At 55.2% G+C, this 25,825-nt stretch overlaps 2 protein-coding genes across 51 annotated transcripts in view; one reads left to right on the forward strand and one right to left on the reverse strand.

Annotated features, from left to right (window-relative positions):
- The first annotated feature begins 1 nt into the window (after position 1).
- Positions 2-2,511, forward strand: LOC117094292. The gene is made up of 2 exons (XM_033229615.1): positions 2-2,258; positions 2,348-2,511. Exon 1 carries the CDS (start codon positions 251-253, stop codon positions 1,292-1,294), a length of 1,044 nt encoding a protein of 347 aa, XP_033085506.1. The 5' UTR covers positions 2-250; the 3' UTR covers positions 1,295-2,258; positions 2,348-2,511.
- Positions 2,512-3,329: 818 nt separating this feature from the next.
- LOC117094286 (foot protein 1 variant 1-like) overlaps positions 3,330-25,825 on the reverse strand; it is a 31,266-nt gene continuing 8,770 nt past the window's right edge. Inside the window, exons 8-23 of one of the 50 annotated variants that reach the window (XM_033229582.1) lie at positions 24,966-25,064; positions 21,688-21,879; positions 20,694-20,825; positions 19,972-20,006; positions 19,333-19,410; positions 18,324-18,539; positions 9,460-9,689; positions 9,131-9,202; positions 7,850-8,517; positions 7,586-7,795; positions 7,466-7,555; positions 7,166-7,195; positions 6,836-6,895; positions 6,656-6,685; positions 5,943-6,505; positions 5,153-5,607 (exon numbers count right to left, since the gene is read on the reverse strand). In XM_033229582.1, the coding sequence (XP_033085473.1) occupies positions 5,358-5,607; positions 5,943-6,505; positions 6,656-6,685; positions 6,836-6,895; positions 7,166-7,195; positions 7,466-7,555; positions 7,586-7,795; positions 7,850-8,517; positions 9,131-9,202; positions 9,460-9,689; positions 18,324-18,539; positions 19,333-19,410; positions 19,972-20,006; positions 20,694-20,825; positions 21,688-21,879; positions 24,966-25,064 (2,955 nt within the window). In that variant the 3' untranslated portion in view covers positions 5,153-5,357. Of the gene's footprint in view, positions 4,507-5,152; positions 5,608-5,942; positions 6,566-6,655; positions 6,896-6,985; positions 7,196-7,345; positions 7,807-7,849; positions 8,518-9,130; positions 9,203-9,459; positions 9,690-18,323; positions 18,540-19,332; positions 19,411-19,971; positions 20,007-20,693; positions 20,826-21,687; positions 21,880-24,965; positions 25,065-25,825 lie in introns of those variants that run through there. The other 49 variants (XM_033229577.1, XM_033229575.1, XM_033229561.1 and 46 more) reach the window with 49 other exon arrangements.

The raw sequence follows: 25,825 nt of genomic DNA on the forward strand, positions 1-25,825 counted from the left end.
TCCTCAGCCCTGCACCGCCTCTCCGTCCCTCCTCCCATTGCGGACTCCTCAGCCCTCCACCACCTCTCCGTCCATCTTGGATTCTGGTTAAGCCATGGTGGACAGCTCTGTGTGGGCTTAGACACCGCACGGGAGCCTGCTCATCCACTGATAATAGTCCCTAGGGGGAGGGTGTCGTAGCCCTGGGTCCTCAGCCCTGGAAGCTGAGCCTGCAGGACCTGCTCCGTGTTCTGGGCTCCCGTGTCTGCAGATGCTCCCAGAAGCTGACCCTCCTAAAGCTCCTTCTCAAAAACTTTGCCCCTCCCTGGTGGCACCTCAATCTTCACTCCTCCCCTTCAGCCAATGGCAGACAAAGTCAGGCCACAGAACACAGATCTGGTCCAAAATCTGCTTTTTCAGAAACTTTCTGGGTATAAAGTCCACAGCAGGGCTGGAGCTGTGCAGCTGGATCCTTTGCTGCAGGATCCACCGTGGAATCTTTTCGCCAGACACCCGTGGGGCGGGTGCTCACCAGAAACAAAACCGCCCCTCGTGCTTGCCGGGCCACGAGGCCAGGGGTCTGCGTCGGTGGCCAGCAGCCTCTTCTGTAAAGGGCCGGTCGGTGAATGTCCTCAGCCTCCTCCGTGAGGTGCCCACACTGTCAGCGGAGGGTGGAGGCAGCCGCAGACAGTGGAGGATGATGCGGGCGAAGCCCAGGCTGAGCTCCCATGACCCCGTTTACAATAGGCAGTGCCCATCTGGCTGTGGTTTGAGTCCCCGGCTCTGCACTTCCCAACACAGGAAGGGCTGCCTTGGACACTCTTCCCGGCCGCCCTGCGTGGGCTGTAGTGTTTATGGAAGTGCCACAAGAATCTCTGGCCAAAGCCCAGCTCCCCCTTGGCTAGAAGAGGCAGCTGGAGTCCTGTGCATGTCCCTGACAGCTCGGGCCCGGGAGTGGAGGAGGGAGAATGGCTGGACTTCCAGGGCAGAAGCAGCACCCCCCGAAGAGGTGGCCCATGAGGAGCACAGGGGCCTTTGGGGTGCGTCGTTCCTCTTGGAGCCAGCATCCCCTGGTCCCGAGCAAGTGTCCTCTGAGCAGAGGCTCTGGCTCCTGCTGTGGGCGCACGTGACGCCCGCTCCTATCCTGAGCAGAGCTGCTGCCCATGGTGGCGCGGGGCCTCCTGTTACACCCTCTCTTCAAGAACCGAGTTTTATTGACAGAGCTGGAAGCTTCGCAGGAGCGGACTTTGTTCTGGCAGGACCCAGCCCGGCTTTTCTAAGCAGAGCAGAGCATGGCCATGATTCCGCTTCATGAGCTAAGCCTTCTTTCCACTGAGTGCTTTTACCCACATCAGAGTTCTTGAGCGGCCAGAATTCCAGATGGCGGCTGTGAAACTGCCATCCCAGAGGACACCCAGGAGGCCATACCGTGGGAGCACCAGCAGTGCCGCCTGAAAGAGGTGCCGATTCAGATGGAGAAGACCTCGTGAGAACAGCCAGGGGCGGTCAGGATGAGGCTGTGCAATCTCTTGAGTTTCCCAGTAAAGCCAGGGACACCTCTGCCGAGGCAGCTCATGACTGAGTTTCCCAGTGAAGCCACTCAAAAACAGCCACAGCCCAGTCAGCAGGGGGGCAGGAGCCTCTCCCATCCTGGGCAGAGGGAAGGTGGGGCAGTTTACAGGGACCCAAAGCCAAGACTAAGCCCTTGTAAGGATTTGGGATGGCGGCCAGGCTGGTGGGGGCACCATTTGAGCTCCTCCCTATGGGGCCTGCAGCCTTTTCTTCCCGGGGACACAGCTCCCAGGTACAACATTTGTGCTGGACTAGAGATCCTGAACCTGTCCCACAACCTGGTGATGGCCTCATTTTTAGGAAAACAAAATAAACCTGTAGTGAAGGGCATTGTGAGATCTGCACAGTGCAGCCCTGGCCTTTCTGGGAGGCTCCCGGTAAGAGGGATTCGAGGTCTGGAGAAAGTGCACATGGTCATGGCCTCCAGGGGTCTGGGCCAGGCAGGGATCCCAGGAAGCTATAAATGCTTCCTTCGAGTGAAAATGTGGAAGCTCTCAATAAGGAGAGGAAAATAATCCTATGCTGAGATAAAGATTAAAGAATGAAACTTCTATCTGGGAAGCTGTGAACACTATATTATTATTATAATGGTTCTGTTTTATTATTGTTGTCAATCTCCTACTGTATCCAATTTATAAATTAAAATTGATCATAGGTGTGTATGTATAGGAAAAAACAGTGTCTACAGGGTTTGGTCCTGTCTGCAGGTTCAGGAGTCCACTGTGGGTCTCCGAGCGTGTCCCCTGCAGGTAAGCGGGGGCTCCTTAGTGTCTACAGGGTTTGGTCCTGTCTGCAGTTTCAGGCACCCACTGTGGGTCTCGGAACGCGTCCCCTGCAGGTAAGTGGGGGCTCCTTAGTGTCTACAGGGTTTGGTCCTGTCTGCAGGTTCAGGAGTCCACTGTGGGTCTCCGAGCGTGTCCCCTGCAGGTAAGCGGGGGCGCCTGTATTGATATGTTGTGCCACAGTCAACCTTCCATTTCCCTGGGTTCCCTGTCCTTGGATTCAACCAGCCTCCGAGACAAAATATTCAGGAAAAAAAGCTAACAATACAATAATAAATAATAGAAGTAAAAAACAACATAGTGTAACGACCACGTGTGGAGCATTTACATTGTATCAGGCGATTTAAAGCAGAGGGCGTGCTTAGGTCATATGCAAATGCAATACCATTTCATAGGAAGGACCTGAGCACCTGTGGGTGTTGGTGTCCTCAGGGGGTCCTGGAACAAGTGTCCTGTGGATCTGAGGGATGACTGTATACAAAGAGTGTGTGGCACACAAATTACAGAAAATAACAATCCATGCAACGCCTTTGTGCTAAATTCCACGTGGCCATCGACTCTCTTAGGATGCTTCGGTTGGTTTTTGCCAAACTCTTGTGCCCTCGGCCAACCTGTGGTTTCGAGTGACCCAGGTCCTGACAAAATCAGACGGCCACTGGGAATCTCAGGCACGAGCTGCCCCGGCAGAGGCGTCGTTGGCTTCACTGGGAAACTGAGTCACGAGCTGCCCCGGCAGAGGCATCGCTGGCTTCACTGGGAACCTCAGGCACGAGCTGCCTTCCTTCCTGAAGTCACAATCCACACAGAGACAATCTACAGAGCAGGTCACGCCCTGGTCTGCAGCACCTGTGGGTTTCCAGCGGCCCGGGGGCCTCACCTGTGCCACCGGGGTGGGGAGGGGGGGCGGTGCCTGCTCGCAGCATTTCTACCATACAGCGACAACAGGCGTAAGCGACCCCCAAAAATAATTGTAAAAAATCATTAGGAAGTCTTGAGTTTAGGTAATTATTACCTTAATAGGTATTTAAGTACCTATTTTATTAAGATTTATTTAAGTACAAATTTCTGTGATTTGTTCACAGTGGCTGTGTTTAATGACTGTCCTTCCACATCCTGGAACGTTTAGCAGTGGATCCCTTGAGTGGGCGGGACAGGGAAGACCCTCTGCTTCCCAGAGAGGGCGAGGAGCAGATTTACGGTGCCTTTCGTTCACACTTGCACAGGTGTTTGCTCCTGGGGCACCTATAGGTGAGGAGCTGTAGAGTGGAGATGCCCCAGGCTAGGCCACCTGTTTCTATCCCACATGCAGGTCCAGGTCCGTTAGATGCCCCAGCCCCCCGAGGGAAAGCTCTTGGGCTCACTTTTGGGCCACAGCTCTGAAGGGGAGAAGCTGCCCCGGAGGCCAGAGTAGGGTGGAAGCAGCCACTAGCATGGCACCCATGAGGGGCGATGCTCAGGACAGTGGCCCGAGACCCTGGGGTCTGCCTTCAGCACGTGGAAAGTCCCTCCACTGTCCACCCGGGTGGAGTCATGCAGGAAATGGGGCTCCGCGCCTTCCTGAGTGCCCACCTGACCCTGGAGTGGGTTGGATGGTAGCGCCAGTGCTCCTCTGTCCGGGTTCGGGGTTCTGCCCCGTCCCAGTGTGTCTCTGGGCAGGGTCATCAGGGCCACCCTGTGCCCTGGAGTTCAGAGCCTTCTGAGGCAGACCTGTCCCTCCTCATGGTCCAGCCCTCGTTCTGACTGTTCTCCTGGTCTGCAGAGATCTTCCTGTCCTCATGTCCACTGTCTGTCTGCAGTTGCTTGGAGAAGGTAGGCTCCATCCTCATGTGAACAGCAGACAGTGCGTGAGGGGAGAGCCCTGGGGACCTCACCCTGCTCTGCCCAGTCTCCCCACCAAGCACCCCTTGTTCTGCCTCTAGTTCTGCTGGGCTGGAGCTCCCTGGGTGGGAGTCTGGCCCGGGACTGGCCCTAGACAGCTTCAGGATAGGAGGCCTTCCTCCCTGGGGGCTGCAAGGGTCCCCAAAGGCAACGTCCAGGCTGGCAGGGTAGTGGGTGCTGGGGAGAGACCTGGGGAAGTGGCTAGGGCTGGGGGTGAGCCAGTGGTGGGGGCCAGGAAGCGATGTCAGGCTCGGGCTGGAGACGTAGGTGGCAGCTGCTTCACCAAGGCAGGATGCTGCGGGGGAAGAGGGGGACCATTATTCCTAAAGAAACATCAGTTTGAGACCACAGTGAAACCCCGTCTCTATTAAAAATACAAAAAATTAGCCGGGCGCAGTGGCGGGCGCCTGTAGTCCCAGCTACTCAGGAGGCTGAGGCAGGAGAATGGCGTGAACCCGGGAGGCGGAGCTTACAGTGAGCCGAAATCAGGCCACTGCACTCCAGCCTGGGCGACAGAGCCAGACTCCGTCTCAAAAAAAAAAAAAAAAGAAACAATGGCTAGATTTAGAAAATCTCCACCAGGAGGGAAGCCCTAAGCTCTGTACTTTGTATAAATAAACAGTGCTTGTGAAATCCAAGATACTGTACAACATCTTCTAAGCAGGAATTATTCCTGCATTTCATGGTGAGGGGTTCAGTGACTTTTGAGAGGTCACACAGCGGTCACCAGCAGCGCGACCTGGGCTGAGGGGACCTGGACCCCCTCAGCACCTGGCCCAGACTCCCCTCTCTGAGTGTGGGCTGCTCAGTGCCCTGGGCTGAGCCTCAGTTGCTGGCCCGGGAAGCCCCACCTTGCCCCCCAGCCTATGGTGGGCCGGCTCCAGGCAGGCCCCTGGGATTCTGTGGAGACCCCCTCCCTGTCCATCTCTATCAACCACCCCCTGCTCCTCCCAGAGCTTCCCCCTAGGAATCCAAATGGAATCCAAGCCCCAAACACCCTGTGCTTTCAGGGTCATGCTCTCCAGCTGGAAGGGCCAGGGAAGGGCTCTGGGATGGGACAGACTGGGGACTCCTGAGGCAGGGTGTGAATGCCATCCTGGCACTTTAGACTGGGGACTCCCGAGGCAGGGCATGAATGCCATCTGGTCACTCTTCATCTCTTTCCAGGGACCAGGGTCCCCATGGACGCTGGCTGGGCGCTGAGCCTGGTGTGGTGTGGCACTGCCAGGGCTGTCTCTCCCCTGGGGCTTTCCCACCGCCAGTCTTGCTCCGAGGGAGGCAGAGGCCAGGTGGACACCCCCCCGAGGACGGCAGCCAGCAACCCTTCTGCTGTTGCCTCGCCCGTGGCCGCATCAGGCTCTCCCCATCTCTCAAGCCTCCAGGCCTCGGCTTTGGGCTGCACAGAAGTGGGCAGAGGCTGTCACAGCGTGCACAGGGCAAGATGGTGCAGGGGCTGTGGGTGGCAGTGAGGACATGATTCTGGCCACCCCATGTGGAGGAGGCTGGATGTGTGGACGTAGGGAGGTCCTAGGTCTGAGTTGATTCAGGACCCCAGGGAGGGCATCCAACTGGGCTGCTTGGGGTGTCTCTTCCTGGGGGCCTGTCATGGAGCAGGAGCTGGGGTGGCTTTCACTCCATCCACTCTTGAGCCAAGACCCACAGGCGTCTGGCTGGGGCAGGGCCAGACCTGCAGATGTGGTGGCCTTGGCCACAGGCAGTGCCCTGACTCACCTTGAAGCCTGGCACCTCCCTTCCTCCATCTCTGAGGGGCAGCCTTCTCTGGTGGCGATGGCCTCTGCCGCTCCTTCTCTGGTGGCCACAGCCTCCTCTCCTCCTTCTCTGGTGGCCATGGCCTCCTCTCCTCCTTCTCTGGCAGCCATGGCCTCTGCTCCTCCTTCTCTGGCAGCCATGGCCTCTGCTCCTCCTTCTCTGGCAGCCATGGCCTCTGCTCCTCCTTCTCTGGTGGCCACAGCCTCCGCTCCTCCTTCTCTGGAGGCCATGGCATCCCCTTCCTTTTCTCTGGTAGTCATGGCCTCCACTCCTCTGTCTCTGAGGATCCAGCCCCATTCTCTGGTGGCCACAGCCTCTCCTCCTCTTTCTCTGGTGGCCACAGCCTCTCCTCCTCTTTCTCTGGTGGCCATGGCCTCTGCTCCTCTTTCTCTGACTGTCATGGTCTCTGCTCCTCCTTCTTTGGCTGCCATGGCCTCCGCTCCTCCTTCTCTGGCTGCCATGGTCTCCGCTCCTCCTTCTCTGGTGGCCATGGTCTCTGCACCTCCTTCTCTGGCTGCCACGGCCTCTCCTCCTCCTTCTCTGGCTGCCATGGTCTCTCCTCCTCCTTCTCTGGTGGCCATGGTCTCTGCTCCTCCTTCTCTGGTGGCCATGGTTTCTGCTCCTCCTTCTCTGGTGGCCATGGTTTCTGCTCCTCCTTCTCTGGTGGCCATGGCCTCTGCTCCTCCTTCTCTGGCTGCCACGGCCTCCCCTCTTCCTTCTCTGGTGGCCACGGCCTCTCTTCCTCTTTCTCTGGTGGCCACGGCCTCTGCTCCTCCTCCTCTGGTGGCCATGGCCTCTGCTCCTCTTTCTCTGACTGTCATGGTCTCTGCTCCTCCTTCTTTGGCTGCCATGGCCTCCGCTCCTCCTTCTCTGGATGCCATGGCCTCTGCTCCTCCTTCTCTGGCTGCCACGGCCTCTGCACCTCCTTCTCTGGATGCCATGGTCTCTCCTCCTCCTTCTCTGGTGGCCATGGCTTCTGCTCCTCCTTCTCTGGCTGCCATGGCCTCTGCTCCTCCTTCTTTGGCTGCCATGGCCTCCCCTCTTCCTTCTCTGGTGGCCAAGGCCTCTCCTCCTCTTTCTCTGGTGGCCGCGGCCTCTGCTCCTCCTCCTCTGGTGGCCATGGCCTCTGCTCCTCTTTCTCTGACTGTCATGGTCTCTGCTCCTCCTTCTCTGGCTGCCATGGCCTCCGCTCCTCCTTCTCTGGCTGCCATGGCCTCTGCTCCTCCTTCTCTGGCTGCCATGGTCTCTCCTCCTCCTTCTCTGGTGGCCATGGCCTCTGCTCCTCCTTCTCTGGCTGCCATGGTCTCTCCTCCTCCTTCTCTGGCTGCCATGGCCTCTGCTCCTCCTTCTCTGGCTGCCATGGCCTCCCCTCTTCCTTCTCTGGTGGCCATGGCCTCTCCTCCTCTTTCTCTGGTGGCCGCGGCCTCTGCTCCTCCTCCTCTGGTGGCCATGGCCTCTGATCCTCTTTCTCTGACTGCCATGGCCTCTGCTCCTCCTTCTCTGGCTGCCACGGCCTCCGTTCCTCCTTCTCTGGCTGCCATGGTCTCTGCTGCTCCTTCTCTGGTGGCCATGGCCTCTCCTCCTCCTTCTCTGGTGGCCATGGCCTCAGCTCCTCCTTCTCTGGCTGCCACGGCCTCCCCTCTTCCTTCTTTGGTGGCCATGGCCTCTCCTCCTCCTTCTCTGGCTGCCACGGCCTCTGCTCCTCCTTCTCTGGCTGCCATGGTCTCTGCTCCTCCTTCTCTGGCTGCCATGGTCTCTCCTCCTCCTTCTCTGGCTGCCACGGCCTCTGCTCCTCCTTCTCTGGCTGCCACGGCCTCTGCTCCTCCTCTGGCTGCCACGGCCTCTGCTCCTCCTCTGGCTGCCACGGCCTCTGCTCCTCCTTCTCTGGCTGCCATGGTCTCTCCTCCTCCTTCTCTGGCTGCCACGGCCTCTGCTCCTCCTTCTCTGGCTGCCATGGTCTCTGCTCCTCCTTCTCTGGCTGCCATGGTCTCTGCTCCTCCTTCTCTGGCTGCCACGGCCTCTGCTCCTCCTCTGGCTGCCATGGTCTCTGCTCCTCCTCTGGCTGCCATGGTCTCTGCTCCTCCTTCTCTGGCTGCCATGGTCTCTCCTCCTCCTTCTCTGGCTGCCATGGTCTCTGCTCCTCCTCTGGCTGCCATGGTCTCTGCTCCTCCTTCTCTGGCTGCCATGGTCTCTCCTCCTCCTTCTCTGGCTGCCATGGTCTCTCCTCCTCCTTCTCTGGCTGCCATGGTCTCTGCTCCTCCTTTGGCGGCCATGGCCTCCCCTTTTCTTTCTCTGTCAGTCCCAGCCTCCACTCCTCTCTCTCTGAAGAGCCAGCCCCCTTCTCTGGCAGCCACAGCCTCCCCTCCTCCTTCTCTGGAGGCCACAGCCTCCAATCCCCCGTCTCTGAGGAGCTGGCCCCCTTCTTTGGCAATCTCCACTCCTCTTTCTCTGGTGGCCATGGCTTCCGCCTCTCTTTCTCCGAGGAGCCAGACTCCCTCTCTGGCAGCCTCTGCTCCTCCATCTTTGCTCCTGAGGCCTGCAGAGCAAGGGGCAGACACCCAGGCTGAGTTGGTTGGACAGAGCCCTCGCTCATGTCCTGTGGGCTCTGTGGACCCTGTGGGCAGCCCTCACCTCGCTGGCACCCCCACCTCAATCCTGTACCACCTGTACACAGGGCCCTAGACACCAGGCAACATGGAAAGGCTGGGGGCCACAGAGGTCCCACCCCTGGGTCCCTCTGACCCAACTCCCAGCCCTCAGGTCCAGCCATCCACCCCACCTTTCCAGGTCCCATCTTGGGATCAGTCCTAGCACCCCCAGTGAGCCAGGCAGAGACTGGGGCTGTCTTGGGGCTGCCCCAGACCCTCACCTCAGGCCTAACTCTGGAAAGTTTCCTCCCGAACTCGAGGGGTGGAATCGTGCCCACTCTTCTTCAGCCCCACCAGGCCCCGGGCAGGTCCCTGCCGGCTCCCAGGTGCACAGGCTGTGCTGCCCCTGGGCCCAGCCGGGGCCTCCTCTGACCTCTCCATGAGCCCCTCCCAGCCTTGCTCCTGCTCATCCGAGGGTCTCAGCCCCTTCAGTCTTGGCTGTCACCACCATTCCTCCACCCCAACCCTTCTCCTGCTGTCGGCCTCAGGCCCAACGCCCACCTCGGGAGCCCCTTCGACCACCTGGCTCGCTGGTGTCTGAGCCTTGCATTTCCTCCAGGACAGCAGGCTGGGCTGTTGGCCGTGTGAGACATCGTGTGATTGCGTGCCATGGGCCCTTAAGGTCAGCTCCGTGGGGCAGGGACGGGGCCTCTCCCTCAGGGTGGGGACCCCTGTGCTGGAAGGACTAGGGCGTGGTGGCGGCTGGGATGCATCGGTGTGAGTTGGTGAGTGACCCGGAGTGGGGGCTGACCGCTCAGTCCCTGCAGAGCCAGCAGCCATCAGGGAGGGAACTGGCCCCAGTCTCAGGGCGTGGGTCAGGCGTCACTTACGTGTCTTTCCGGGCTGTGCTGGGCCCTGCGCAGGGTGGGACAGGGCTTGGTCTTCAGCTGCCGAGCTCCTCATTCCCATGGCAGGGAGTTCCTCTTCAGGGCTACACTGGGGGCCACAGGGCAGGCCTCGGGCCTCCCCTTGCTCCCCTGGTGGAGGCGCTTTAGGGCCCTCCTCATCCACGTGCTCTGAGGCTCTGCCCTTGTCCCCAAGGCCAGGCTCCACGTCCCTCCTGAAACACAAGCCAGGAGATGAATGGAACAAAGTGGACTCTCGCCTGAGCAGAGGGAAGCCCCTGAGGCCCTGCTGGGGTGGGGACCCCAGAACCTCAGCTCACCAGGCCCTTGGGCTGCAGGAGGGCAGAGCCTGGGTCCCTGCAGTGATGGGGGCAGGTGCGGACTGCCCAGCTCAGCCCCCTCCATTCCCAAGCAGCAAGCCCCAGACAGGGGAGGCAGGGCCTGTCCCAGGTTCCTCGGAGGTTTGCAGCTCCATTGACAGGGATTCAGCAATACGTGTGCTTAAATATAATCTAACGAGCTCTGTTTTTCAGTCAGCAAACTGGGTGGATTTCTGCGTGGGTGGAGGCTGACACAGTCACACTCCTCTCTTCCACCCTATCGAGTGCTGTGTCCTGACCTTCCCTCCTGCCCCAACCTCAGCAGCCATAGTGCTTTCTGCCTCCCTCATGCCCCACACTGTTGCTGGAGGTCCAGGAGTTTATTTTTCAGCAGGTCGGCTACAAGGCGGCCTGCGGTGCTCTGCCAGGGGCCCCGCCATCACCGCAAGCTCCGAGGCAGCTGTCCTCTGCAGGTGGGGCCGGGGCAGCTGGGGGACAAGTCTGGCTCCCTAGCATCCTCCCAGAGGAAGCGTCCAGAAGAGAAAGCGCCCAATGGTGGTCACAGCCCAAATCCCCACAATGAACAGGGAGTGGGGGATAGGGGCATGGAAGGAATCCGACCCTCAGAGACAGAACCCCCCGGGCATCAGCTCAGGGACAGGGCGCTTCCGGGGGCAACCAATGTTCTGCCTAACACACATCAGAAAATGTGATCAAGGATGCAGGAGAGGCCACAGAGGTCAGTGCCCTGAGGACAGTCACAACCCCTTGCTCAGATTCAAGTCAAATCGCAGACCCAGAACCTACAGATTGAAGGAGAGGGAGAGCACAAGTCCAATGGAGAGGGAGAGCATGTATCCCACGGAGAGAGAGAACACATGTCCCACGGAGAGAGAGAACACGCATCCCGTGGAGAGGGAGAACACACATCCCACGGAGAGAGAGAACACGTCCCACGGAGAGGAAGAACACACATCCCATGGGGAGGAAGAACACACATCCCACAGAGAGAGAGAACACGCATCCCACAGAGAGAGAGAGCATATGTCCCATGGAGAGAGAGACCATGCATCCCACGGAGAGAAACACATATTCAACACAGAGAGAGAACACGCATCCCGTGGAGAGGGAGAACACACATCCCACGGAGAGAGAGAACACATGTCCCACGGAGAGAGAGAACACGCATCCCGTGGAGAGGGAGAACACACATCCCACGGAGAGAGAGAACACGCATCCCGTGGAGAGGGAGAACACACATCCCATGGAGAGAGAGAACACACATCCCATGGGGAGGAAGAACACATGTCCCACGGAGAGAGAGAACATATGTCCCATGGAGAGCGAGAACACATATTCAATGGAGAGAGAGAACACACATCCCACAGAGAGAGAGAACACATGTCCCATGGAGAGGGAGAACACGCATCCCATGGAGAGAGAGAACACGCATCCCGTGGAGAGAGAGAACACGCATCCCACAGAGAGAGAGAACACATGTCCCACGGAGAGGAAGAACACACATCCCATGGGGAGGAAGAACACACATCCCACAGAGAGAGAGAACATATGTCCCATGGAGAGGGAGAACACATATTCAACGGAGAGAGAGAACACACATCCCACAGAGAGAGAGAACACATGTTCCATGGAGAGAGAGAACACGCATCCCATGGAGAGAGAGAACACGCATCCCACGGAGAGGGAGAACACGCATCCCATGGAGAGGGAGAACACGCATCCCACCGAGAGAGAGAACACACATCCCATGAGAGGGAGAGCACATGTCCCATGGAGAGGGGAGAACATGCATCCCACGGAGAGAGAGAACATGTGGCCCATGGAGAGAGAGAACACGCATCCCACAGAGAGAGAGAACACATGTCCCATGGAGAGGGAGAACACGCATCCCATGGAGAGAGAGAACACGCATCCCATGGAGAGGGAGAACACGCATCCCATGGAGAGGGAGAGCACATATCCCACAGAGAGAACACATGTCCCATGGAGAGGGAGAACACGCATCCCATGGAGAGAGAGAACACGCATCCCACGGAGAGGGAGAACACGCATCCCGTGGGGAGGGAGAACACGCATCCCAGCAAGAGAGAGAACACACATCCCATGAGAGGGAGAGCACATGTCCCATGGAGAGGGGAGAACATGCATCCCACGGAGAGAGAGAACATGTGGCCCACGGAGAGAGAGAACACACGGCCGACGGAGAGAGAGAACATGCATCCCATGGAGACAGAACACACGGCTCCCATGCGCTTCCCTCCCCTGCCATGAGCAGGGTTTGTGGGCCAGGGAACCCCGGCAGTGTCCTGAGGCAGCGTCCTGGCCCATGTTCTCTGGGTGCCTGGACTGATACTGGACTTTCCTTCAGTTCTGGAAAGTAGCCGTGGCATGACTTCCCGAGTAGCTAGCCGGACTCTAGCTGAGGTTCCCAGGCTGCAGGATAAGAGCTATCGTAGGAAAGACCAAGTGGCGCCCCTGGCCCGGTGGATCTCCTGCTGAGTCAGTGAATCAACAACAGCATCCCATCTCAGGGGAACACCAGGGATTAGCTCCCCCTTCAAAGCCTTGAGGGATGCAGGCACGCAGACCCCAACGAATCCCCATTCAACGTCCTAGGCTCACCCCTGCCTGAACTGGATCCAGCCACTGCCAATTTAACCAAGCGGGAGCCCAGTGCTAGCTGTCCTGCTGGGTGAGATGCCTTCACTGGGTCAGATGAACACGGTCTCACCTTCGTGGCTTGAAGCCGCTGCCTCAGCAAACACATCCTTTTCTCTAACATCAGGGAAGGCTGTCAGAGGCAGCATACTGCACAAGGGACAGATCTCAGTGCACAGACACCAGCTTTCCCCATGCTGAGTTGGTTCTGTTCTGTCATGAGGGAGTCTAAAACATGTGGAGTATTTGCACGTTCTGCAGAGTATCACATTGGCCCACGATCTTGATAACTCTGTGTTTGTCGGACATGATAGTAAGCAGCAGGAAGTACTCTGGGTGCATTGGAAATGGCCCCCCAGAAGGTGAGGAGATAAACCCCACATAGAGCCAGGGGCTGCCACATCAGTGCAGTTGCACCCCAGGGCTCCAGTGCTTGTTGGGATACTCCCTCTGGAGTAACCGATGCCGTGACTGTGCTGTCTGCTCCCCTACCCCTGAGAAAGGAACACAATGCTTGGTGAATCGATTTGGGCTTTGAAGGCAGCACAGGTCACACTTGGGCAGGCTTCTAGGAGCTACTTGTCAAACGCTGCCAGAGGCTAGTAGCTTTAAGTGGGCCCAGTGCTAGAAAGGAGCCTGCAGCAGCTCTAGGCTGCAGGAAAAGTAGCCTTGCAGTTTGGGCCCTATGACCTGGAAGATCTCACGGTGGACAGTGAAGCCACCAGGAGCCTCAGGCAAGTCCCACCTGGAGGGTCACAGAGCAGCTCCCTGAGGCTCTTGAGGAAGGCTGTGTGTGGCCAGTAGCCTAGCTGTATGGCCAGGGTTTGGAAGAGCAGGATTGAAAGATCTGGAAAAGAAAGCCTGGAGAGGCCGGGCGCGGTGGCTCAAGCCTGTAATCCCAGCACTTTGGGAGGCCGAGACGGGCGGATCACAAGGTCAGGAGATCGAGACCATCCTGGCTAACACGGTGAAACCCCGTCTCTACTAAAAATACAAAAAAAAAAAAAAAAACTAGCTGGGCGAGGTGGCGGGCGCCTGTAGTCCCAGCTGCTCGGGAGGCTGAGGCAGGAGAATGGCGTGAACCCGGGAGGCGGAGCTTGCAGTGAGCTGAGATCCGGCCACTGCACTCCAGTCCGGGTGACAGAGCGAGACACCGCCTCAAAAAAAAAAAAAAAAAAAAAAAAGAAAGCCTGGAGAAAAGAATGGACCTATGGGAGAGGGTGCAATGCGTGCCAATAGAGGTACAATCTACCAAGTTAACATGGTGGCTCAGCCAACAGCCAAGGAGCCTGTCCTTGGCCACTCTAGTTCCTGAGCAATGGACTTGCAAACAGAATATCCATGACAGAAAATGGGGGCTTTCCCCGGGGGAGAAGCAGGGGCTCCCTCTTACCAAAGTGGCTCCAGCTCCTTCTGCTGCCTGTCTGCCCTGCCTGTGGCACTGGCACTGAGCCCCTGGCACAGTGCTAAGCCTGGGAAACCCAGAGAAGACCAAACACCCATTGGATGGAAGTTGATGGCATCAGATCTCTTCCACCAGGAGAAGGTAAAACACATTTCATCCTGTCAGGGATGGACATAAAGTCCAGGTGTGAGCTTTTCTTTCTCACCCTCAGGGCCTCTGCCAGCACCACTGAGGCCTCACAGAGTGGCAGACCAGCTGGCCAACATGGGAGCCTGTGTGTCACCATCGAGGCTTCTGGGGAGACCTCGGGGAGCGCTTACTCATGGTGGAAGGCAAAGCAGGAGCAGGCGCATCACATGGTGAGAGCAAACGAAAGGGCGGCTCTTTTAAACAACCAGCCCTCCATGAGCTACCAGCACGAGAACCCACTCATTACCACAGGAGGCCACCAAGCCATTCATGAAGCATCTGGCCCCAAGACTCAAACACCTCCTACGAAGCCCACCTCCAATGCTGGAGATCATATTTCAACCTGAGATTTGGAGGGGACAAATATCCCAACCATATCAGGGGGCACTCATGTAAGTGGCAGAGGAAAGAGAAGAATTCTGGGTCCATCCCCAGGGATAACTGCAACAAGGTGGGTACAGTCAGAGGTTTTTATTAACTATCCTTGTATAAGTTTTTCCAGGAGGATATGAAACCATGGAACGCTGGTGAAGGTGTGGCTGCATTGCTGTAGGGAGCACCTGAGTGGCCTGGGGGACGGACTGGAATGGGTGCCGTGGTATCCTACCAGATACCTTTCTCCACGCTGGTGCCTGCGTCCTACACCTGCTGGGAGTGTTTGCTGCTAAGTGCTCAGAATCAGAGCTGCTGACTTCTCCAGATCAATGCCTTTGGCCAATAGGGGCTTCCACATCCCCAAAGCCATGCCCCCATGTACTCCCATGTCTGATGGGAGTACAAATTGCTGCCTTTTCATCAAGGCAAGTTCACCTCTGTGGCCCAATTTGTGCTCCAGACATTTTCCATGGGGGCAGCCTCTCAAGAACTTCCTCAATCAACCACTTACATCTCCAACTCTACTTTTAAGAAATATGAGCTAAGATACCCTGACAATTTTGACATCCTTATTTTTTCAACTAACTTGGCAGTTAACCAATATCTCTACTCTCCCCACAAAGCAAAAGGATGAGTTAGAGGACTTTCACTCCAATATCCTACTTGCTATTTAGATTTTTGAGATGTGTCATATTTTTAGTTTTGTTCTAATATTCTCCAGATTAGCCATTATCATTAGGTCTTTTTATACAATCCACGTTTAATTATTGTGTTACATTTTTGCTAGTTTATTTGAAAATCACTGTTTTTGCACTTCAGCTCTTCCTCCTAGACTTGATGTACATATTTCTGGAAATCAGCCTTAAGTTGTTTTATACAAGTGCTACTAGTGGTCAACTCTCTAACCCTTTGCTTGCCTGAAACAACCTGACTATGACAGAGTTTAGCTGGGTATAGAATTAGAGTCTGCCAGTTAAGAAGACATTGCATTGTCTTCTACCTTACCCTTAGGATGTCTACTTTAATATAATTGTTCCTTTCAACAGAATATTCTTTCCTCTCTAGTTGCTTTTAGACTTTTCTAAGGTAAGTCTAGGTATAGATTTAGTGTTGTGGGAAGTCAGGGACCCTGAACAGAGGGACTGGCTGGAGCCGCAGCAGAGGAACATAAATTGTGAAGATTTCATTTTAATACGGACATTTATCAGTTCCCAAATAATACTTTTATAATTTCTTATGCCTATCTTTACTTTAATCTATTAATCCTGTTACCTTCATAAGCTGAGGATGTACATCAGCTCAGGACCACTGTGATAATTGTGTTAACTGTACAAATTGATTGTAAAACATCTGTGTTTGAACAATATGAAATCAGTGCACCTTGAAAAAGAACAGAATAACAGCGATTTTTATGGAAGGAGGGAGGGCAAACATAAGGTCTGACTGCCTGCAAGGTTGGGCAAGACGAGCCACATTTTTCTTCTTGCAGAGAGCCTATCACCAGACGTGCAAGTAGAAGAGATATTGCTAAATTCTTTTCCTAGCAAGGAATACTAATATTAAGACCCTGGGAAAGGAATGCATTCCTGGGGGAAGGTCTATAAATAAATGGTCACTCTGGGAATGTCTGTCTCATACAGTTGAGATAAGCACTGAGATACACCCTGGTCTCCTGCAGTACCCTGAGGCTTACCAGGGTGGGGAAAAACTCCACCTTGGTAAATTTGTGGTCAGACTGTTTCTCTGCTCTTAAACCCTATTTTCTGTTGTTTAAGATGTTTATCAAGACAATATGTGCACTGCTGAACATAGACCCTTATCAGGAGTTCTGCTTTTGCCCTTTGCCCTGTGATCTTTTTTGGACCCTGGTCAGTGGTTCTGCTTTTGCCCTTTGCCTTGCGATCTTTGTTAGACCCTTATTAGTAGTTCTGCTTTTTGCCCTTTGAAGCATGTGATCTTTGTACCTACTCCCTGTTCTTACACCCCTTCCCCTTTTGAAACCCTTAATAAAAACTTGCTGGTTTGAGACTCAGGCAGTCATCACAGTCCTACTGATATGTGATGTCACCTCCGGTGGCCCAGCTGTAAAATTCCTCTCTTTGCACTGTCTCTCTTTATTTCTCAGCCAGCCAACACTTATGGAAAATAGAAAGAACCTATGTTGAAATATTGGAGGTGGGTTCCCCCAGTAATTTAGGTTTGGTTATCTGGCTTTAACCTTGCTGGGGGCTCATGCCTTTCATTGGTTTTGGAAAATTCTCACTTATTATTTCCTCAAGTTTTGTTTTCCCCTCGTGATCTCTGTTCTCCCTTTTTGCCAGTCCTGTTGGAAATTTCTAACTTCTTTTGGAAGGTCACTCAGACCTTTTGATTCTATTCTCCACGCCCTCTTTGAAAACCGTTCTTTCACATCTTTTTATCTTCCGGTAAAATACGTGCAAAAGCTTTCCCAAGATCCATCTTCTAATCCGAGAAATATCTATTCTCTTATTTCTAAATGCTGTGTAACACAGTGAATGCAATTAAAATATCAATGACTATGTTTTCATTTCTACAGATTCTTTTTTGTGTGTGTGTGAGACAGAGTATCGCTGTGTCACCCAGACTGGAGTACAGTGGTGTGATCTCAGCTCACTGTAACCTCCACCTCCCAGGTTCAAGTGATTCTCGTACCACAAAGTCATGCGCCACCAAGCCTGACTAATTTTTGTATTTTCAACAGAGATGGGGTTTCACTATGTTGGCCAGGCTGATCTTGAACTCCTGGCCTCAAGTGATCCAGCTGCCTTGGCCTCCAAAAGTGCTGAGATTATAGGCGAGATACAGATTATTTTTCTCCTCAAATTAACCGTAAGTATGTCTCATTCTTTTTCTGCTCTCAGTCCTACATTTCATGTCTTTAAATTTTGTGACTGATTTTTATAGATTCTCTGAAACTCACAGCAGCTGACCTTCTCTTTACTTTGTCTGAGGCCCCCCATGCACGATGAATTGTTTCCTCATTTTCAAAATGACTTTGTGGGTGGGGAGCCAGGTGACCCTCTGTTAGGTGAGGATGTACCAGTCTTGAGAGGCTTCATATTTTCCTCCACCCTGTGCCCCCCGCTGCCACGGGGGAGCTTGTTTTGTTCACATCAGTTACATGGTTCAGAGGATCCTGGGCCCTGCACATTCTCTAAATTCAAACCTGCACGACAGCAGAGTCATTCGCACAGCTTCTCAGGGGAACATTGTTTTTCTCCCAAAGATGCATCAGAGGCGCCGTGGGTAGTGACGCCCTGCACCTGAGAGCTCACGGTGGCACTGCATGCAGAGGTCTTGGGGCCGTCCCTGCTTGTGCGACCCTGGCTCCCTCTCCTTTCCGAACGCCATCTTTAAATCATACATTCTTTACTATTAAGACTGGCTTTCTCCTTCCTGCAGACCAGGATAGCTCTGGTGTGACCTCAGTACTGGTTTAGAGGTGCCCTGGGGGACACTCCTTACATTCCCACCAGCTCAGTGATGCCTCTGAGGGACACTGCCTATGCATCCTCCTGACTCCGCAGGCATGGTGGCATGCAGCCCCTCAGGTTATACCCCTGCCTTGTGACCAGAAGAGGCCACCCCTACACTTGCCCTCAAGCGTTAATGCATTCTTGCTGGAAATCCACACATGTACCTCTCAGTCACATTCTGTCCAGCCATGCAGGCCCTGAGCTCCCAAAAGACCCAGACCTGCTTCTTTGGTCCCCTTTGGGTCTCTGGCACTTGGTGGGTGCACACACATATATTCAGCGAGACAGGGTCTGAGCCAACCCACAGGGGCTGCTGAATGTGCCCACCTCAGGGCCAAGGGCCACCTGGCTCTCTCCAGAGGACAGAGTCAGGTGGTCACGTACCTGTACTTCTTGGCAGGACTCTGTCTGTGGCAGATGCGCTCGTCCTCCTGGAGGAGAGAGAGGCTCTGGCTGTGTCCTCCCCAGCAGACTGTGGCAGAGTCTGTCTTGAGAGTCTCTCCCTCCACTCCTGGACAAGGCAGCTTCTCCTTTGGAACAGCTACATCTGTCATGGTTCTCGTATCCCCATTGTCAGGCCCAGGTGCCTCTGGCTCCTGCCTGCAGTAAAAGAGAGCTGCAACTCTGGCTGAGAGGGGCCCACCATCCCGCCCCTCACAGGCCCCAGGGGCCTGGTATGCATCAGTCACACAGGCATGCTTGGAGGTCCCTGAAGCCTTGGCAAGGCTACAAGCAGCCCCCAGCCACAGACACCCCCTCGCCTGAGCATCTGTCTCTGGGGAAATGGGGAGTCTTTGTCAGAAAGGAGGAGGAGAAGGGACCAGTGGGTGGCCTGGAGGCCTGGGGCCTGGCCTAGGGTCACAGCTCCCTCATGGACTTATGTGGTCTGCCCTCCCTGGGCGCCTCTGCAGCATCCCTGAGCAGGTCTGCAGGGACAACCCAGGAGGAGGATATCACCTCCCCACAACCCCCCAGCGCCAACCCCCCAGGGCCCTCTCCCCTCCAGGCAGTCAGCATTGACCACTGCTTGTTTTGTGGAGGGGAGTTAGACGTGGGTGCTGCAGAGAGAACAGGCTGTTTGACTAAGATCCCATCCCTCTCTCTCTGGACACATGTCCTCAGAGACCACGGCCCCAGGGAGTGCATGGCCACAGGGACCAGGTGCCAGGCCGAACCACATGGGTCCTAGGGGAGGCCTCAGCCCATCGCCCTGACCTGCAAAGCCAGGCCTGACCCCAGCCTTGCCCTGTGGGGAGGAGGCCCAGGGCAGAGCCCATCGCCACAGATGTGGCCCTGGGGACCCACAGCATCCATCCCCTTCTTGGCAAAATCGCCCACCCAATTAAAGCTGACTGGGGTGGCTGTGCCTCCTCCAGGCTCCTCGAACACTCACCACCCACGAGACCAGACAGGGACGCACCTGTCTCCAGTTTCCTGACAGCGATACAGCAGTAGGTACGGGGTCTCAGACCTGAGAGAGGAGTGGGGACAGGACCCATCGCACCTGAGTGGAGTCCTGCCCACCAGGCACGCGGCCGCATCTGTCCCACACAGGAGCAAAACCAGGCAGGCTCAGCAAGCTCGGCTTCCTGGGTCTCTGGCCAGACTCACCGTTTCCTGGTTGGTCCTCCTATTCCTGAGCCCCACTGTGCGGGCATCACACCTCCCCTCCCTGGACGGCGGCAGACGACACACAGGGGGATGATCCCCACTCTCGCCCCTGCCCGTGGGGCCCTTGCCACACAGATAAGAGGGAGCAGAGGGCACAGACCTTCCTCCCACAGGGGTGTGGTGTGAGCTCGGGGTGGGGGTACAGCCCTGTGAGGGGCCTGGGTCCAGGCCATGGGTCAAACCTGACCCCACGACAGTAGCCCTCTCAGGGAAGGGTGCCCCACCTGTCCTACTCCCTCCCCGGGTGAAAGGTGAGCTGCCCTCAGCGAGTGCCGCCTCCACAACCAGGGCCCTGGGGTCATCACGCAGGACGGGGTTCCACCACCGCCCCCCTCCCCCCCAGGAGGGCCCAGCAGCCTACCTGAACGTGTGGTGCAGAGGGAATTCCTGTCCCACCTAGAGCGGGAAGGTGGGGCCTTGAGGATGCTCCCCTGCCACCCATCACCACGCCCTCCCACCACAGCCTGGCCCTCGGCGGGGTCACCCTGAGAGTCGCCGCCCTCCACTCGGACATGCCCTTCACTGGCCCGACCACCTTTACCTGCCCACTGTAATGTTCGCTTGGTCCCTGGTGGCCACGCTGCCCTCCTGCCCACAGTGGCCTGCAGCAGCCCTCCCAGCCTGCCCTCCCCAGGGCCCCCACCCTCTCCGGCTTCCTTCCCCCTCCCACCCTCCTGCTGTCTCAGCCTCCTCCCGTCTCACCCACCCCTGCACCCGCATCTCCTCTTCTCATTCTGCTCCCATTCAGCTTCACTGTGTCCAACAGCCCTCACCCATGTTCTTGTCTCTGCAATAGCTTTTTTTGTGCTGTTAAAATTCTCCTTTCTTATTATACTTTCTTTTTAAACAAAGGCACACATTACTTTCAGAAATTAAGAAACCATAACATTTTGCTAAAGAAGTTAAACCTGAGGGGAGAAAAAGGTTCCCAGAACTTCCGATAACGATAGTGAAGCGACATTAAGCACCAGCTCAGGGGTCCCTTCGTTTCCTTATTACAGACAGGAGGCCCCAGAGAACCGCTGGCTCCCTAAACATGCCCACCGGCGGCCGACCCCGGGGCGCAGGACGGGCGGGACTCACACAGTGCACCTGCTGGTCATTGAAGCGGAACCACTCCGCCCTGCCGGGGGGCTGGGCCAGAGCTGTGTAGTGGCCCCCACTGCAGTCTCCCGAGTGGCAGCACATGGCGTAGAGGTGGTAGACTCTCTCCTCCTGCAGGGCGATTGGGGCTTCAGAGGGTGGGTGTGCGTGGGCGGGCGTGTGTGGGACTGAGTTCCAGGGCAATGGCGGAGGCCCTGCTAGCTGTGACCGTGCTCTGGGGGCGGGAGTATGGACCCCACCCTGCCACCCCTCAGTGTCACAGCTGCAGGCCAGCCTCAGGGCCCAGAGCTCAGCTTCCAAGAGCAATGGGGCTGTACAGGACCAGTGTCTGCCTCCCAGCGGGGGTGGGCTGGGGCACAGCTCCCTCCACCACTCCCTAGCTCTGAAAACCTAAAGCTCCGGGTTTTCCCTGGAAAGTGCCATCCCACACCTGTCTTCCCATCCCCTCTGGAGGCCATGGGAATCCCCGGCCCCCATCTGAGAATGAAGCAGTTCCTGGCTTGCTTACACAGCCACTCTGGGGAAAGCCCAAGCATTGCGCCTCAGCCTGCATTGGCTCTGGGTCAGCTTGGAAGGAACTGAGCATCTCAAGGGGCTCATGGAGAGGAGATCCTCCATGAAGGCCTGTCCTGAAAGCCCAGCACGCAGGCTGCCCTGCCAACGGGCAGCTGCCCCGCACACCTCCTGCCCCCAGCTGCCAGGGCCCCCTCCCAAGCCCTTTGGACCCCATCACTGCCCTGCCTTCCATCACACAATGTGGGCAGCTCTTCTTAATCACACCGGCAGACAGGTTTCCCATAGCCAGGGTGGCCTCCGCCCCGCCGGCACCAGTCCACCCTGCCTGTCCTGTGGTTGTTCCTGTCATGAAGGGACAGGCAGGCAGGACACGCTGGCCGGAAATGTGACTGTCCCTGCAGGCTGCGGGCATGATTCCCCACACTGCGGCTCCCCCTCTCCAAGGCTGGGCACTCACCGGGTTGAGGGTGAGTGTGCCACTGTGGGAAGCTTTACACTTAGGCAATGTCAGTTCTCTGGGGCTGGTATGCAGTTTCAGCACCTGGGCAATGTTGATAGGCTTCTGAATTTTGTGAAACCTCCCGTTTTCAAATGTCAGCTCCCTGACTTGCAGAATCAGGACCTTTGGGAGCCGCAGGAAGCGTGTCTCCTAAGGAAGGAGAGAGGTGGGGGCAGGGAGTTGCACACCCCACTGGCTCTGGAAGAGCCTTCCAGCCACCTGCCCCAGCTGCCTCCCACATTTCCTCATTCAAGGTTCCTCTGCACTGTTCTGTTTTAAAAAGCACAGAGAATATCACAAAACATGACCATCTACCTCCCAGTTCTAAGGTGCCTGCTCTAAGCGGGCAGTCTTGAAGCCCAGGGCCCTGGGAAGGCGGCCGGAAGCCCGTGCCTGTGTGTCCAGGGAAAGCCTTGCCTGCAGCACAACCCTGCCTTGAGCCTCTAGTGGGAAGGTCAAGCTGATAAGACTAGGAGTGAGCAAGGACCAGGGGGCAGCTTCCAGGTCATTGTCAAGCTCCATGGACATGAGTGGGCACTTGGCACCTGCTGAAGACTCCTGTCTGTGCTCTAAGGGAAAAGAATGTCTTTTGGGAAAGTTTGACAATTGGAACCAACCCACCTCCAGAAGACCAGGACAAAAGCCAGACACCATACCCACCTCCAGAAGACCAGGACAGAAGCTGGACACCACAGACCACCCCCCCCCCCATTTACTGGAAGGATCAAGACTTAGCACCTGTGTGGAAAACAGTCTGCACCAAAGGAGGTTCTACAGGGTGAAAAGAATCTAAACAAAGATTGCAGGAAGAAAGAACAACCAAAATAGCAAATGAGCAAATAAAGATAAATGCTAGCTGTAGAAAGCAATAGAAATGCCTTGCGCATGTGAAATAAATAGAGAATTAGAGCCCACGATAAGGACATGCAATGCCATGGAAATGGAGAGAGGTGAATATAAAGTTCCTGCACTGTTGGAGAAGTGGCGAAAGAACCAGCCAACATCAGCCCAAGGAGCTGAAACAGCAGGACAAAAACATGCAGGTCAACACAACAAAAACATGCAGGTCGACACAACACAAACATGCAGGTCGACACAGATGGGTATGGTGTCCAGCTTTTGTCCTGGTCCTCTGGATAATGAAATAATCCAAACCGTTCTTTGACATGGAGGATGCCAGGAAAGGAGAGAAGCTCACAAGGCAGGCAGGGCACACAGAAGGTGCTTCGTGAGACGGCAGATTTAACACAGGCATAAGGAAGGTAGAAGTCACATTGCTAACTCAGTGACAAACATGGTCAGAGGTCATTTTGAAAGTCAAGGGCATGCAGTTTAGAGGAAGCATACACTAGAATCCAATCCACTAGAATCCAGAAAGCTCAAAAGCGACAGGGTAGAAAAAGACAGACCAGGGAAACCACAACCAAAAGAAGACCGCGGCAGGTCTGCTAAGATCAGACTAAGAAGATTTTAAGGCAAAAGCTTAGACAAAAGTAGACATTTCAAAATATTAAATAGGTCAATTTCCCAGGAAGACAACAATTCTAAATGTCTATCCACCCAATAACAGCTTCAAAAATGTGCACAGCAAAAATGGACAGAGCCACAAGGACCTCTGTGCTGATCCACAGTTCTACTGGGAGGACTTCGCATAACTTTCTGCATAACTGAAAGAACAACAGAGCAAAATAAATCCATAAGGTGATGGCCCACACTGAGAAAGCTTGCCCCAAAGGACGCAGACGACGGTACATCCCAAGACGGCAGGAGTTTTTCCTTTGCACATGAAACGGTTATGAAAGCTGACCGTAGCCATGTGCGCATCTCTCACAGGTCTCAACAAGTTTTTAAAAAATGGCCATCGGTCATAGTTTTTTTCTGAGTACGATTTTTTGACATTTGTACCCAAAGAGTCCAGAATTATTTTTTCTGGCACACTGTCAGATACCTACACCAAAAAGATAATTAGAAGATTCCCACATGTTTGGAAAGACGCAACTATATTTCTAAATAACCCACAAGTCAAAGATAACATCTAATAGAAATATTTTGAAGTGAACAGTTATGAAAATCTTATAAATCAAACCTTGAGGGAAGCAGCTAAAGCCATGATGAGAAGAAATAAGAGGCTTGAATAGTAGTAGGACATATATATATATATACGGGCATCCTTCCATACACACACAGGTACATAGTTATTTATCAGAAAGTTGAATCTGGCACTGTCAGCAAAACCTTCCCATGAAGACAACAGAAAACCCTGAGACCCAGGAGGCCTCCTTTGCAAAGTTTAGCAATAACTAAATGAAGAAATGACTCTAATTTTATACATATTATTTCAGAAAATAGAAAAGGGATATTCCCCAAGTCATTTTCTCAGGCTGGGATATGCACTTGGAAAAGCCATTCTTGTTTTATCCTCCATCCCACAGACACGCGGGTCCTTTAGATTTTCTGCTCTATGAGTCTGTCTCCTAACCCGGGTCCTGATGCTCTCTCTTTTCCTCCTTCTCTCCCTCCTCTCCTGCCTTCCTTCCCCACTCTCTGTCCTTTTCCCCTCACTTCCCTTTTTCCTCCTTCTCTGTCTGTGTCCCTCCTTCCCTTCCTTCTTCCTCTTTCCCTCCACTTTCCTCCCTTCTTGTCTCTTTCCCTCCTGCCTCTTTTTCTCCCTTCGTCCTTCCATCCTTCCCTCCCTCTCTCTTACCTCCTTCTCTACCCTCTTTTCTTTTTTTTTTTTTTTTTTTTTTTGATACGGAGTCTCGCTCTGCCGCCCAGGCTGAGTGCAGTGGCCAGATCTCAGCTCACTGCAAGCTCCGCCTCCCGGGTTCACGCCATTCTCCTGCCTCAGCCTCCCCAGTAGCTGGGACTACAGGCGCCCGCCACCTCGCCCGGCTAGTTTTTTGTATTTTTTTAGTAGAGACGGGGTTCACCGTATTAGCCAGGATGGTCTCGATCTCCTGACCTCGTGATCCGCCCGCCTCGGCCTCCCAAGTGCTGGGATTACAGGCTTGAGCCACCGCGCCCGGCCCTCTACCCTCTTTTCTTCTCCAGTCCACAAATACTTAAGAAGCCCTGTTACCCTGTCTTAAGTTCTGTGCACCTGCTGATCCCTGCCCCTGGGAAGCTCTTTTGAGCCAGAGGTACAACAGTGTCTGCATTGTCCCCAGAGGTTCCCACCCTTCTGCTGCCCTGCTCCCACACCCCAGTGAGGGAAGCAGCCCAGACCGGGCCCCTACCTCCGAGGCGGGGGTCTTCGCATGACAGGGCTCACAGAAGAACCGATTGTCTTCATCATCAAAATTCTGGATTAGAGAGAAACTCAGCATCTCGGTGTCCTACAGAAGAAGAAATGAAGAGGCTAAGAGTCTCTGGGGAATCTGCCATAACATAGGTGGACACTCAGGTCCCCAGACCCTTTCCTACCTCTTCTTTTCCACTGCCTATGTCTTGCTCTGGGGTGGATTTCAGGCTACAGCCAAGGCAGGGACTTGGCAGGACCTGCCTTCCTCTCAGGCTGGTGGATGCTGGGAGGTCAAGGACACTGGGCTTGGCTCAGTGGGGGCCTCCCCAGTTCTTTCTGGAGCCCCCTCCCCAGCGATGGGTGGATCCCGGGACCCTGCCCTGCTCATCAAATGCCTGCAACTGCATGCAGGTCTGTGCAGATCCAGAATCCAAAGTGTGGGGCTGGAACAAGGATGCCTCTGCTGTGCTGGAGGTGAGACCTGCGGCTGTGTCCGAGGCTCAGTCACCCACACCCTGAGCCACCTCCCATTTGGTCAGTGTTTCAAAGACTGTGCCAGCGTTCTGGGACTGAGAAGAGCCGTTTGAGCATTCTGGGACTGAGAAGAGCCGTTTGAGCGTTCTGGGACTGAGAAGAGCCGTTTGAGCGTTCTGGGACTGAGAAGAGCCGTTTGAGCGTTCTGGGACTGAGAAGAGCCGTTTGAGCGTTCTGGGACTGAGAAGAGCCGTTTGAGCGTTCTGGGACTGAGAAGAGCCGTTTGAGCGTTCTGGGACTGAGAAGAGCCGTTTGAGCGTTCTGGGACTGAGAAGAGCCGTTTGAGCGTTCTGGGACTGAGAAGAAACCTGCTCAGCAGGG

This window comes from Trachypithecus francoisi, unplaced genomic scaffold (genome assembly GCF_009764315.1).
Source record: "Trachypithecus francoisi isolate TF-2019V2 unplaced genomic scaffold, Tfra_2.0 Lachesis_group13, whole genome shotgun sequence".
NCBI lineage: Eukaryota > Metazoa > Chordata > Mammalia > Primates > Cercopithecidae > Trachypithecus > Trachypithecus francoisi.